General features: G+C 42.7%; 1 protein-coding gene across 2 annotated transcripts in view; it reads left to right on the forward strand.

Moving 5' to 3' along the window:
• fbxw7 (F-box and WD repeat domain containing 7) overlaps nt 1-13,899 on the forward strand; it is a 204,298-nt gene that overhangs the window by 61,615 nt on the left and 128,784 nt on the right. The window contains exons 1-2 of one of the 2 annotated variants that reach the window (XM_034188290.1): nt 830-1,134; nt 1,209-1,492. The exons of the other annotated variant lie outside the window; for it this stretch is intronic. Coding sequence (XP_034044181.1) covers nt 1,068-1,134; nt 1,209-1,492 — 351 coding nt within the window. The 5' untranslated portion in view covers nt 830-1,067. Of the gene's footprint in view, nt 1-829; nt 1,135-1,208; nt 1,493-13,899 lie in introns of those variants that run through there. 2 annotated transcript variants of the gene reach the window in all.

Here is a 13,899-nt window from a genome sequence, read left to right on the forward strand (position 1 = left end):
AGTCTTCAGTAAACTAAATAGCTGCATGTTTTATGATCTAAACAAATGATCTTGAGTAATTAAAAAATCGTCTAGGCAAATTCCCTTTGGAATTGTTTTAACTTCAGGAAAAATTATATTTTGTAGCTTCTCTTAACACTTTATTCCTCTTTTGCCTACACATTGCTATATTTCCTTCAGTGCACCTCTTTAATCGCTCTGTGCTTCTTGCTTGCCGACGCGCTCTCTATCGAGGCTTCATCACTCTGGTAACTGCAAGCATTTTCATGCTGGCGTCACTGTGTGTCACTAGACTCACCATGTTAAATGTGAGCTGAGGTGTGACTGTCGTTCTAAGATGATGTTGAGACAATGTTTCTTTTGTAGGGTGGGGTGGAGTGCAGATAAATTAATTGGTAGTAGTCTCAAATATACAGGCTCTACTTGTCAAAATACTTTTTTAATTTCATAAATCCTCAGTGCGTGTGAATTTTGGTGATTTGAGGTTTTTGTTTTCGGTTCTTATGGAGACCTTGTAACAACCGTTTCAGCTCCAGTGACAAATTATTCCCACAGTAATGCGACTGTTCTTTTCTTTTAAAGCTGTATCGGGAACCCCTCCCTCATCAGCATCCTGCCTGTCAGGCTTTGTGCTGTGTGCAGAATGACTTGTGTTTCTTGTTAATGCTCTGTCCAGTGCTTCCTCAATTAATGAACAACCAGGAGCTCAGATGTCATATAAGAGAACACACTTATCGGCAAGTAGGAGTCTGAGTGGTTTGCTGTCTGTGGCGGTGATGGGGTGGGGTGGGAGGTTGCACAGTGGTGGTGGTGCCGGCAGCAGCGCTAACAGGGATAGCATCCTCACTGCACAACAGCCACAGCCGAAGACACTTGGGAGGAAGAAAAGGATGGAAATAGCGTAAGACAGACTGGAGTAATTGCAGACATTGAACCCAGAACATCATTTGCAGTATTAGGGGAAGATGGTTTTTGGATGAGAGTGAGTTTGATTAAAGGGAAGCTGCAGCAGGAGGAGTGTTTCTAGGTGTTCTGTTTGCTGATAAGTGTAGAAAAGGGAAGAGTAAATGAGTGATCATCACGAGGTAAAAATACTGTTTTTATCGTGTTCAGTTGTCCTTGGTGTGGAAGAAGGTGAGCACGACCACTTCTGTTACGGTGAAGAAAACTAATCTGATGTCACTGACGGAGTACCTGTGCATTAGCAGCATGTGGACTATATTGCAGAAAAAGCACCAGCCCTGAAAGATGTGTGAGGGAATTCGGCCAAGACCAGAAAGTGGCTGCAGCGAGCACCATTTTCCACACGTCTTCTAGCCCCAGGATAACCAGGCTACTAATGAGCAAGTCAATGTGTGGCTGTGGGTGCAGCATCATCTCCTCCCTGATGAAGAGACTGGGTCGCACAGCGTGCTGCTCAGACCTGCTTTCATGCAGCCATACTTCAGAGCAGCTGCAGCGATTGGCAACAGGCTGCCCGCCTCAATCAAAGGTAATGGTGCATCAGCGCTCACTGACCCAGTCAGAGCTGTGTGTGGATCCACCTTAACTACAGAGTTGTACTGTGTAAGTGTTGTCATCAGCGTGCCTTGCAGAAAGCATACGGGGGCCTGTCAATACAGTGCAGAAATAAGAGCATGTGAATTAGTATGTACTTTAAAAAAAAAAAAACTGCCTTGGGTGTTGAAAATGATTTCTTGGCTATAAAAAGTGTGTAAAGTTAGTCCAGGAATTGATTACCTCCGCCAAGGAGGTTATGTTTTCGGTTGCGTCTGTCTGTCTGTCTGTCAGCAGGATAACTCAAAAAGTTTTGAACGGATTTTGATGGAATTTTGTGGAGTGGTTGGAAATGACAAGAGGAACAAGTGATTAAATTTTAGTGGTGATCCGGATCACGATGCTAACGCGTTAGCATGTCTATGGCATTTTCAGTGTTAAAAGTTAGCATTAAGCAGTTGCAGCTGTCATCACGTTCAGGTGCATTTGTTTTCAAATTGTAATATTTCTTAAATTTATTTTTGTTTATAGAAATTTTGTGGAGTGGTTGGAAATGACAAGAGGAACAAGTGATTAAATCTTAGTGGTGATCCGGATCACGATCCGGATCCAGGAAATTTTTAAAGGATTCTTCACCGTTGCAGGATAAGGGGAATTTTGACATTCTAGTTTCTAACTCCACAAAAACAAGGCAAAAAGCCTTGAAAAAAAATTAGGGTGTAACATAGTCAAATGTTCTATCAAACAACAAAGTTTGGTGATGATCGGATCTGGATTCCGGATCTGGTGATCCAGAATATGTCAAAATATAGGGAAAATAGAAAATGTGTCAGTGTGAGGTGACAAATGAAGCTAGAGATGCACAACTAACACCAAATTGTAGCTGAATCTGTACTGATTCAGTAAGGTGTCATCAGATTTGATGTAGCTTCAAAAGTTATGGAGCTAGATCCAGAAGAAAACCGGCATTACCAAAAAATCGTTTTTATACAATAATTTTTGAACTAATAAAGACATAAAAGTGATTCCAAGTTCTAGTGGTATGTTTTCATGGTCAAGGATGTCAAATATACAGGAAAGAAAAGTGTATGTATCATAGTTTTGGTTGTAACACTGAATTGTTGAATAGATCACTGTGCCAAGGAGGGAATCTCTTTAGGGTCTGTGACCCTATGGCCTTATTTAGAGAAGTGTTTCATAAATGTTAAAAAATTCATATATTTGCAGTTTAGTTGAATAATAAATTGAATTTTGTCTATTTGTTTTTGTCTATAAGCACATGCAATATCAATATCAGTGCTCAGATGACAGTAGCTTCTGGGAAAGGTGCAAGTTGCAATAAACTGTGATGCCAAGCGCTAAGGATACATGCTATCCAGTCACAGCAGATTAAACTTTTTTTTTTTTTTTTTACTACTGAGCAAACATCATTGTTAGACTTTTTTAGGTTCAGTGATTCCACGGCGTGTAGATGTTATGGCGTCAGTGACCCCATGGCCTTGGCAGAGGTTTGCACTCTCTGAGTGCTTCTAGTTCTTTAATGGAACCAGGTGATTTAATGTCTTTCTTGCTGCCTTGACAACAGTGGGTTTGCTGTCAGTGATGAGAGTAATTTAAATGGATGCCTTCAGACTGCCTGTGGTTTACACTGATTGCTGCCCATCCTCAACCGGAGAAAAAAAAGCTTTTTTTCTAATGGATGAAATCAAAGCTTTTGTGCCTGAGCGCTTGTGTTTATGTGCCTGTGTGTGTGAATGAGAGTGTGACTTTGCATGGACACAGGCTTTGTCTCATGGCTGTAACCTCTAAGGTTTCCTCTCTCTGATTTCTTTTCGGCCACATGACACGATTTTAATGGTTGGTTGGCATGAATTGGGATTTTTAAGTCCCTCCCAGAGTTCTCTTGGCAATTTATAGACAAGATTGATTCTTCAGTTTTCAAAAGATCCTCCTCCTCATCATATATCCACAGTGCAAATGCTGTGATATAATTGGGATGTTGCATGGCAACTATTGAAATGAAAAAGGAATGACTGATATCTTTGTGGAGGCAGAGTGCTGAAGACAAATTCACTTTTTGTCACAAAAAGAAGTTTTCTTTGTTTTTGAGTCCATATAATTTAGTACAAGAATGGGATTGTCAAAGAAGGAAGTACATCAGTGTACAGTGATTGGCAGAAAACATCCCTTTGTCAAGCTACTGAAGAACCGAGGTTTCACTTTCTTCCTGTGAGGCACTGGCTCTAAATAGCTGTCCATTAATAGCCTCTGCATGGAAGATAATTTTTCTTCTTTTTTCCCCTCTCTATTTAAGTTTACCAGAGGGCAGTATAGTGGTATAGTGGTTTGCTCTGTTACCTCAGTGAAAAAGTCTTAGGTTTGCTTCCGAGCTGGCTCTTTCTGTGGAGTTTGCATGTTCTCCCTGTGTCTTAGTGGGTTCCCTCCTAGTTTGCTCCAGCTTCCTCCAACTTCCGAAGACATGCAAGTTAGGTAAATTGGAAACTTTAAATTCGCCCTAGGTGTGAGTGACAGTGGAAATGATTCTCAGCCTATGGCTTTGTTCAGGCACAAATCTGATTTAAAGCTTACCTGATTTAAATCTGATCTCACAGATTGACTGTCGACATTGTATATAGCAAGTGACAAGAGCCAATTTCTATGTCCGTATTGCACTCCTCATGCCATCGAATCCGCTTTGGTTGCTATAGTAATGAAAGTTGCACATGGAAATGGTCACATGGCTGTTGTCCAATGTCTGAACGCTGCAGCTACAGAGCTCTGACTCATGGGATATAATCAAAGCTGATGAGTTTATATGTACTTATATAATTTAGATTTTTTTTTTTTATCTGTTATAAAATCACATGAGGTATGCTGTTGGGTGACAGTTAAATTCAACTTGGTCTCACAGCAAGTCATGATTCAGCAGCACAAAATATACATTAATGTATTGGTTTGTGATATTGTGACAAAGTGCCTCATTTTCGTCACGGCAGCACAAATTCTAATTCATTCCGTGATGGCTGCACGAAATAAGCGAAGTGCGCATCGCATCTGCACATGCGTGGGTCAAACGGGGCAAAAATCCCAGCAACCACACTCACACTGCTCCCATTGAATTTCGTATACAGTAGCATTAGCGGACTGTAAAAGTTAAGGCTTTTACAGGGATTGTTTCAAAGGTTTTAAGCCTTAGCGACACATACAATAATGACAGGGGCGCATTGTGCTGTTTTCAAATGCTCGAATGGAATTTATAGGCGTGAAAGTTGGCTGAAAACAGACAATTGCAGTGCTCCGCCGAGTCCACACAAAGACGGAAAGAAGAAATGTGGTCGTAAACCTCCGTTCATTCTACACAATTTCGCCACAGAAAAGAAAGATCCAGATGGACGTAAAAGTCGGACTAAAATTGTAAGTTTCTTGCACACATTTATTTTGTCAATATCCTGAAACCATGCCGCTGTTTTCGTGCATCGGCTTATGACTGTAATGTCTCGCCATGAATGACATGATGTGTAATATTGTAATATTGACATGTTCTATGAACAAACTGCATGCATGCACATATTGTATGTCTGTCAACTTATCAAAACAAACGTGACACCAAAGAGGTTATATGTGACACTCACCGTCATTGTCGTCATTATGAAGCCTGCAGAGTCGCGATTTCTCATCCCTGCTTAGCAAATATTCTGCAGTATCCACAGTTTCAGTCTCTGGACTTCATCTAACCATCCGTCAGTTGGCTTCAAGGGGTCAGAAATTTGTTTGTCTCCAACTATCAACAAGCACTGGTCATTTTCGACAGCAGCGCGCTCTTCCTCCGTTGGCACTAACGGTAGTTTCTGTACAGATGCAGCACACGCAAGCACAACCAGCTCTTCTTTCTATTTCTGTCTACTGCCGTATGTAGTCCTGGTTGTAACAGGCAATCCGCGGAGCCTACAAAAACGCTTTAAATCCTCAACTTTCCAGCGGTTGAAATGATCCAAATCACAGCACTCCTCGCTGCTTTCCGCCGCCATAGCTTGTGGGTTGGTAGCTGAAAAATGTAGCCTACCCATAATGCACCGCGCGGCCTGAGATGCGCACTTCGCTTATTAAAAGTTAAGTGGGGGGGGGGGTCAGGGTGGTTATGGTTGGGGGGGGGGTCAGGGTGGTAAGATTTGGTTATAGTTAAGGTTAGGATCGGGGTTAGGAGTAGGGTTAGGAATAGTGAGTAAAAAAAAAAAAAAAAAAAAAAACCTGTCACGAAAATTTGACTTATTTTGTCACGGGAGCACACAAAAAAAAGTGACACCGGGCTGTTAAATCAGTCAAATGAGCCATTAGAAGGACACCCCCTTCATACCCACACAAAAAAAGTCCAAACTGAATGTGTGCTATAAAGGTCACACCCAAAAACATTCACACAAAATGTAGTGCGTAATAAAAGGCAAATGATTTGGACAGAAGCGTAAATACACAAGTGTTAGACTGACACGTGATGTACGAGTGTGTGTTGCAACATGCAGTGTGTTTCAGACATGAAGCATCATCTGAGCATTCATTTTTTTGGAGCTGATTTTATAGGTTAGTTTGGGCTTTTTGAGTATGTGTGTGTCTGTACGTGAGGGATTTTTTTCTCCTGTCTTCTGGCTGTGAGCAGCAGGAGGAGAGTCATCACAGATCTCACGGCATAAACTTGTAAAGGGAAGCTATACGTGGCATAAAAAGTCACAGACATAACAAAATGCAGTTGGAGTCCAATTCGAGTCTGCAGACAATTGATTTTGCAAAAATGCAAATTGAATTGCATTTCAAATGACCTTCAACTAAGGCTGATTACAGAGCTGGGGACAAAAGGGTTTCATACGACTTTTTCCTGTTTAGACTTTTGTGGTATCCGATTCAAATCAGATATGCACATGAATAGCCTGTATGTGTCAGTCTCTTGTAGCTAATGTGACCAAGGGGTGATGGAGGTCCCAGCCGTGATTGACAGTGTTGCAAAGATTGCCATTGGTGCATTCTCTGCTGGACAAAATTGTAATGACAGCACTTCCAACAGCACACCGGTTGGTGTTTTTCTGCAGTTTATTTTGTAAAAAAAAAAAAAAAAAAAGCTTTTATATGAAGGAAATTAGGTGAGGTAATACATAGGACTTTCAATATTCAACACTTTTATGTGCTTAATACTATTAAGTAAGTCCCTTTGGCTGCTCCCTTGCACCCCCCCCCCCCCCCAAAAAAAAACTCCCCCCACTGTGGGTTGCCATAGCAGATCCAAGGTGGATCTGCATGTTGATTTGGCTCAAATTTTATGCAGGATGCCCTTTTTGATGCAACTCCGGTTTTACCTGGAGAAACACATATAGCCCCCTGCTCCCTGGTCTTCCAGTGAGGTCTCCTGTGTGACAGAATCGGGCTGACAGGGAGCAGACTGGCTGGTGATTAATCATTTTAGTTATTACAAATAGATTTTCCTGATGTGGGACAAGTGAATAAATATATTTCTTAAAATCTAAAGAAGCACAACTCACTGCTGTGCTATTTTCCTTAAGGTCTGATTACTACATTGTTAAAAAAAATGTAAATAATATGTTATTTTACGCTGAGATTATTCTTGTAGTCAGAGCAGCAACAATTGGAAAAACCATTGTGTAGATTTATTTGGCAAAAATAAAAATGGATAGAACAATTTACAAATATAAAACATTCAGCCAGTTCGACTGAGTGATTGATTCAGCATACTGCCATAAAGGCTAAGCTGATATTAGCTGGTAAAATATGAGTGTTCAGTGGTGCACTAACGTCACCTTTTACTTTCAGATTACTTAAAGTAATCAGTATTTCTTTCAGCAGGATAGTTTGTGTATGCACAGACATGAGCTTGAAGAAGCTTTATAGTTAAGTTTTAACTCTGTTTAAGTGTAAAGGCAAATACAGATTGATTTTGTGAAATATGACCCCTTTAAACCCCAACTAGGTTAATTTTGTCTAGGATCTGATTGAGTTACAGGTTTTCATTTACAGAAATGAAATGGCTTATACAACCCCTGGCAAAAATTATGGAATCACCGGCCTCGGAGGATGTTCATTCAGTTGTTTAATTTTGTAGAAAAAAAGCAGATCACAGACATGACACAAAACTAAAGTAATTTCAAATGGCAACTTTCTGGCTTTAAGAAACACTACAAGAAATCAGGAAAAAAAATTGTGGCAGTCAGTAACGGTTACTTTTTTAGACCAAGGAGATGGAAAAAAATATGGAATCACTCAATTCTGAGGAAAAATGATGGAATCATGAAAAACAAAAGAACGCTCCAACACATCACTAGTATTTTGTTGCACCATCTCTGGCTTTTATAACAGCGTGCAGTCTCTGAGGCATGGACTTAATGAGTGACAAACAGTACTCTTCATCAATCTGGCTCCAACTTTCTTTGATTGCTGTTGCCAGATCAGCTTTGCAGGTTGGAGCCTTGTCATGGACCATTTTCTAAAATTTCCACCAAAGATTTTCAATTGGATTAAGATCCGGACTATTTGCAGGCCATGACATTGACCCTATGTGTCTTTTTGCAAGGAATGTTTTCACAGTTTTTGCTCTATGGCAAGATGCATTATCATCTTGAAAAATGATTTCATCATCCCCAAACATCCTTTCAATTGATGGGATAAGAAAAGTGTCCAAAATATCAACGTAAACTTGTGCATTTATTGATGATGTAATGACAGCCATCTCCCCAGTGCCTTTACCTGACATGCAGCCCCATATCATCAATGACTGTGGAAATTTACATGTTCTCTTCAGGCAGTCATCTTTATAAATCTCATTGGAATGGCACCAAACAAAAGTTCCAGCATCATCACCTTGCCCAATGCAGATTCGAGATTCATCACTGAATATGACTTTCATCCAGTCATCCACAGTCCACAATTGCTTTTCCTTAGCCCATTGTAACCTTGTTTTTTTGTGTTAATGATGGCTTTCGTTTAGCTTTTCTGTATGTAAATCCCATTTCCTTTAGGCAGTTTCTTACAGTTCGGTCACAGACGTTGACTCCAGCTTTCTCCCATTCTTTCCTCATTTGTTTTTGCTCTCGTGCTGGAGCCATGATTCATGTCAGTCCACTTGGTGCAACAGCTCTCCAAGGTGTGATCGCTCCTTTTTAGATGCAGACTAACGAGCAGATCTGATTTGATGCAGGTGTTAGTTTTGGGGATGAAAATTTACAGGGTGATTCCATAATTTTTTCCTCAGAATTGAGTGAGTCCATCTTTTTTCCCCTCTGCTTGGTCTAAAAAAGTAACCGTTACTGACTGCCACAATGTTTCTTCTTGATTTCTTCTAGTGTTTCTTAAAGCCAGAAAGTTGCCATTTCAAATGACTTTAGTTTTGTGTCATGTCTGTGATCTGCTTTTTTTTCTACATACAAAATTAAACAACTGAATGAACATCCTCCGAGGCCTGTGATTCCATAATTTTTGCCAGGGGTTGTATTGTTTAAATGTTTCATCTGCTGGAAATGCACATTCCCTGAGTGCCTGTGTCACCTTTTGGCTTTCGGATATACAATTTACACCTGCACTCCCCAGTTTCACAACCCTATTTTATGGCTGTATCTGGACTCTTGCATTACTGAGACTGAGCATCTTTAATCGGAAACAGGCACTTAAGTTGGCTTCCATACTACAACTCCTGCCCCCCCCCCAAAAAAGCATGTAGATTGCTTCATTTCTAGTATTTGTCCCACCAAAACAAAAATTCTGTCTGTCTGTACCTCTAATCATGAGAACAGATTTTGTAAATGTGACTAAACTTTTTCATCTCTCACTTTACAGTCTGAATGGGGCTTGACAAAACCAGCATGTCTGAACTACTTATTTATTCAAATGTTTGGTCCTTTCTTTCTATAATGGGATAGCGATATGTAGCTGCAAATGAACAAATAATTATCAAAATTGTTGTGCTAATTATCTCAGTAGTCAATTAAATTTTGGAGGTGATCTGGATACGCATCCTGATTCTTGATCAAACTTTCACTTTATATAGGCTTTGAAGGATTATGTCTGTCTGTGTATGTTTAACAAGATTACATGAAAACTACTTCACCAAATCTGCACCACACATAGATATTAGGGCATGGAAGATCCACTGAATTTTGGAGGTGATCTGGATTGGCGGACATCAGAAATCTCTGATTGCTCTCATCTAATATGGGACAGGCTTTATACAGTGAACAACAATATAATTAATTATGCTGTCACAATAATCATATCTTAATATATCGTGCAGGTCTATGCAGACATTTTCTAAACAAACAAAACAAAAAACTTCCAATTGCTATCAACCAACTCCATAATATTGTTGTTCAACATGTTTCCTTGTAACTTTGTAATGATACTCTGCTCATGCCTCTCATTTATTAATCAAGTTATGTTGTTAATGTTAGTACTAACTTGTCATCTTATCTAAAATAATGCAGTGGATGCTAACAAGCTTAAGGTTTGCATGAGCTTTTTGCATCGCTCAGTGTACATTATGAGGGGTTTTGAGCTTGACCAAGAAGAGACCTCAGCTGAATTAATATAATGCTTTATTTTTCTAACATAATCCCCATACAAGTCCACACACCTTTTCTAGCGTCGCTGCAGTGACTTAATACCATGATCATAGAAGGTCTTCTGCTGGAGAACCGCGCCCTACTTTTTCTGGGTCACGCTCAAAACATGTATGTTCCACTGCTCTGTTTCATTGCAGGTCAAGCCAGTTGTGTCCAGAGAGGTTAACTAGGGGTGTAATGATAATCGTATCGTGAAGCATGTATTGAATATGTTTTTGGGTTATTTTTCTAAATGCGTATTGTAATGCCAAGAAAGTCACCTACCACACAGGAGAAATAACCTCTTGCAGAGGAATCATAAATGATTTAGAAAATATACAAATAGGAAACAGATAACATTGTGCATTACAATAGATACTTCAGGATTATTTGTTTTTCAAGTTAAAACATTCACTACAGATTTTCTACAAAGTTAATGTGAACAGTGATGTAATTATATGTCATATGTATCGAATTCTTAGGTGTATCATATCGTGGAGCTATTGTGTTATGCCCCTATTGTAATGCACATTGGTAATCAAACGTGAACTGAGACATTCCAGACTAACTCATTTTAGAATTGACCCGTCAATGCCAGACTACTAACATTTAGTAGTTTCCACCATTGTGCAGTCTCTTTATCTCTGCTTGAGTTATTAATTTTGTGAATGACAGTGACAAACCAATTTCATGCTGTATCTTTGAGAGTAATTACAGAACCTTGGTTCTTCCAGTAAAAGGCTGGATAACGTTATCTATTCATAGCATTCCTTTCTGAGCTCACAGCAGTGAACCTGGTATCCCACAGGAGACTGTGCAATCTGAGACGCGTCTAATGCTTCCCACCGCAGCACTGGGACTATAGAGCAAAGATGAGGAGAAGCCTTATAAAGGGCTAGTGACATTTTCCTCAAGGTCAAAGCAATTCTTCTTACTGAAACAAAAAAGTATGCCAAACTCAATGAATGTTATTTAGTACTTATGGAGATTTAAACCTGCAGCCAGCACCGCCAGTTCTTAAATCCTCACCGTTGAGATTAGCAGCTTCATGTTTACCTGGAAATGCACATTCATGCCTTTTTAAATAACTTCAGGAAAGATGAGTTCAACGAGTTACAAATAAAATGTCCTTTCAAACATGCTCTGCAATGAGCCTGTGTCACCATGCGTCTAGTTGTATTTTTCTCATAAATCGTGAGAAAATGAAACTGATTAAAATAAGACATTTAAGTATCTATCACCTCGGGGTTTGGGAAACATTGGTTGATATTTTCATAATTTTCTGACATTTTGTGGACCAAATAACCAATTTATTAATCAAGAAAATAATCACTAGATTATTGACTAATGAAAATAGGGTCCCTTCCTGTAGGTTCACCACCTACAGAGGGGGCCTTGGGGGTCGGGTGCAGAGAGGACTTGGTGGCAGTCGAGGGCGGGTGGACGGCAGCCCTGTCCGCGCTCACAGCCTGAGCTTGTGCAGGAGGTTGAGAGGTACTGACTAGAGATAGTTGGGCTCACCTCCATGCACAGCTTGGGCTCTGGTACCCAACTCCTGGAGAGGTGCTGGATGCTCCATTTTTCTGGCTTTGCCACGGGGAGAGGCGGTGAGCTGGGGTAGCATTGCTTATTGCTCCCCAGCTTAGTCGCCATGTGTTGGAGTTCACCCCGGTGAATGAGAGGGTCGTGTCCCTACGCCTTCGGGTTGGGGACAGGTCTCTCACTGTTGTCTCGGCCTATGGGCCAAACAGCAGTGCAGAGAACCCAACCTTCTTGGAGTCTCTGGGAGGGGTACTAGATAGTGCTCCGACCAGGGACTCCATTGTTCTCCTGGGGGACTTCAACGCCCACGTAGGTGGCGACAGTGAGACCTGGAGGGGCGTGATTGGGAAGCACAGCTTCTCCGATCTGATCCTGAGTGGCGTTCAGTTGTTGGACTTCTGTGCTAGTCACAGTTTGTCCATCATGAATACCATGTTCGAGCCCAGGGGTGTCCATAAGTGCACGTGGCACCAGGACACCCTGAGCCGGAGGTCGATGATCGACTTTGTAGTTGTATCATCTGACCTTCGGCCATGTGTCTCGGACACTCTGGTAAAGAGAGGAGCTGAGCTGTCGACCGATCACCACCTGGTGGTGAGTTGGATCCGCTGGGAGGGGAGGAAGCCGGTCAGACCTGGCAGGCCCAAACGTGTTGTGAGGGTCTGCTGGGAACGACTGGCGGAACCCTCTGTCAGCGAGGTCTTCAACTCCCACCTTTTGGAGAGCTTCTTCCAGATTCCGGGGGAGGATGGAGACATGGAGTCCGAGTGGACCATGTTCTCCACCTCCATTGTAGATGCGGCCGCCTGCAGCTGTGGTTGCAAGGTCTCTGGTGCCTGTCGTGGCGGCAATCCCCAAACCCGGTGGTGGACGCCGGAAGTAAGGGATGCCGTCAAGCTGAAGAAGGAGTCCTACTTGTCTTTGTTGGTAGGTGGGACCCCGGAGGCAGCTGACAGGTACCGGCAGGCCAAGCATGCTGCAGCCTGTGTGGTCACAGAGGCAAAAACTCAGGTCTGGGAGGAGTTCGGAGAGGCCATGAAGGAGGATTATTGGTCGGCCTCGAAGAAATTCTGGCAAACCGTCCGACGCCTCAGGAGGCGGAAGCAGCTCTCTGCCAACACTGTCTATAGTGCGGGTGGGGAGCTGTTGACCCTGACTGGGGATGTTGTTGGGCGGTGGAAGGAATACTTCGAAGATCTCCTCAATCCCATCGTCATGTCTTCCGAAGAGGAAGCAGAGACTGGGGACTCAGAGGCGGACTCGTCCATCACCCAGGCCGAAGTCACCGAGGTGATCAGAAAGCTCCTTGGTGGCAAGGCTCCTGGGGTGGATGAAATCCATCCTGAGTACGTTAAGTCTCTGGATGTTGTGGGACTCGCCTGGTTGAAACGTCTCTGCAACATCGCGTGGCGGTCGGGGACAGTACCCCAGGATTGGCAGACTGGGGTGGTGGTCCCTCTGTTTAAGGGGGGGGACTGGCGGGTGTGTTCCAACTGCAGGGGATCACACTCCTCAGCTTCCCTGGTAAGGTCTATTCCAGGGTGCTGGAGAGGAGAATTTGACCGATAGTTGAACCTCAAATTCAGGAGGAGCAGTGTGGTTTTCGTCCTGGTTGCGGCACACTGGACCAGCTCTACACTCTCCATTGGGTGCTCGAGGGTACATGGGAGCTCGCCCAACCAGTTCACATGTGCTTTGTGGATCTGGAGAAGGCGTTTGACCGTGTCCCTCGAGGCGTCGTGTGGGGGGTGCTCCGGGAGTACAGGGTCTGGGGTCCTTTGCTAAGGGCTATACGGTCTCTGTACGACTGCAGCAAGAGCTTGGTTCGCATTGCCAGTAGTAAGTCAATCCTGTTTCCAGTGCACGTTGGCCTCCGCCAGGGCTGCCCTTTGTCACCGGTTCTGTTCATTACCTTTATGGACAGAATTTCTAGGCACAGCCAGGGTGTAGAGGGGGTCCGGTTTGAGAACCACAGAATCTCATCTCTGCTGTTTGCGGATGATGTGGTCCTGTTGGCTTCATCAAACCAGGACCTTCAGCGTGCACTGGGTCGGTTTGCAGCCGAGTGTGAAGCGTCCGGGATGAAGATCAGCACCTCCAAATCCAAGGCCATGGTTCTCGACCGGAAAAAGGTGTGTTGCCCTCTTCAGGTCGGTGGGGTGTCCTTGCCTCAGGTTGAGGAGTTTAAGTATCTCGGGGTCTTGTTCACGAGTGAGGGACGGATGGAGCATGAAATCGATAGACGGATCGGTGCAGCGTCTGCAGTGAT

This window comes from Thalassophryne amazonica, chromosome 15, assembly GCF_902500255.1.
Source record: "Thalassophryne amazonica chromosome 15, fThaAma1.1, whole genome shotgun sequence".
Taxonomy (NCBI): Eukaryota; Metazoa; Chordata; class Actinopteri; order Batrachoidiformes; family Batrachoididae; genus Thalassophryne; species Thalassophryne amazonica.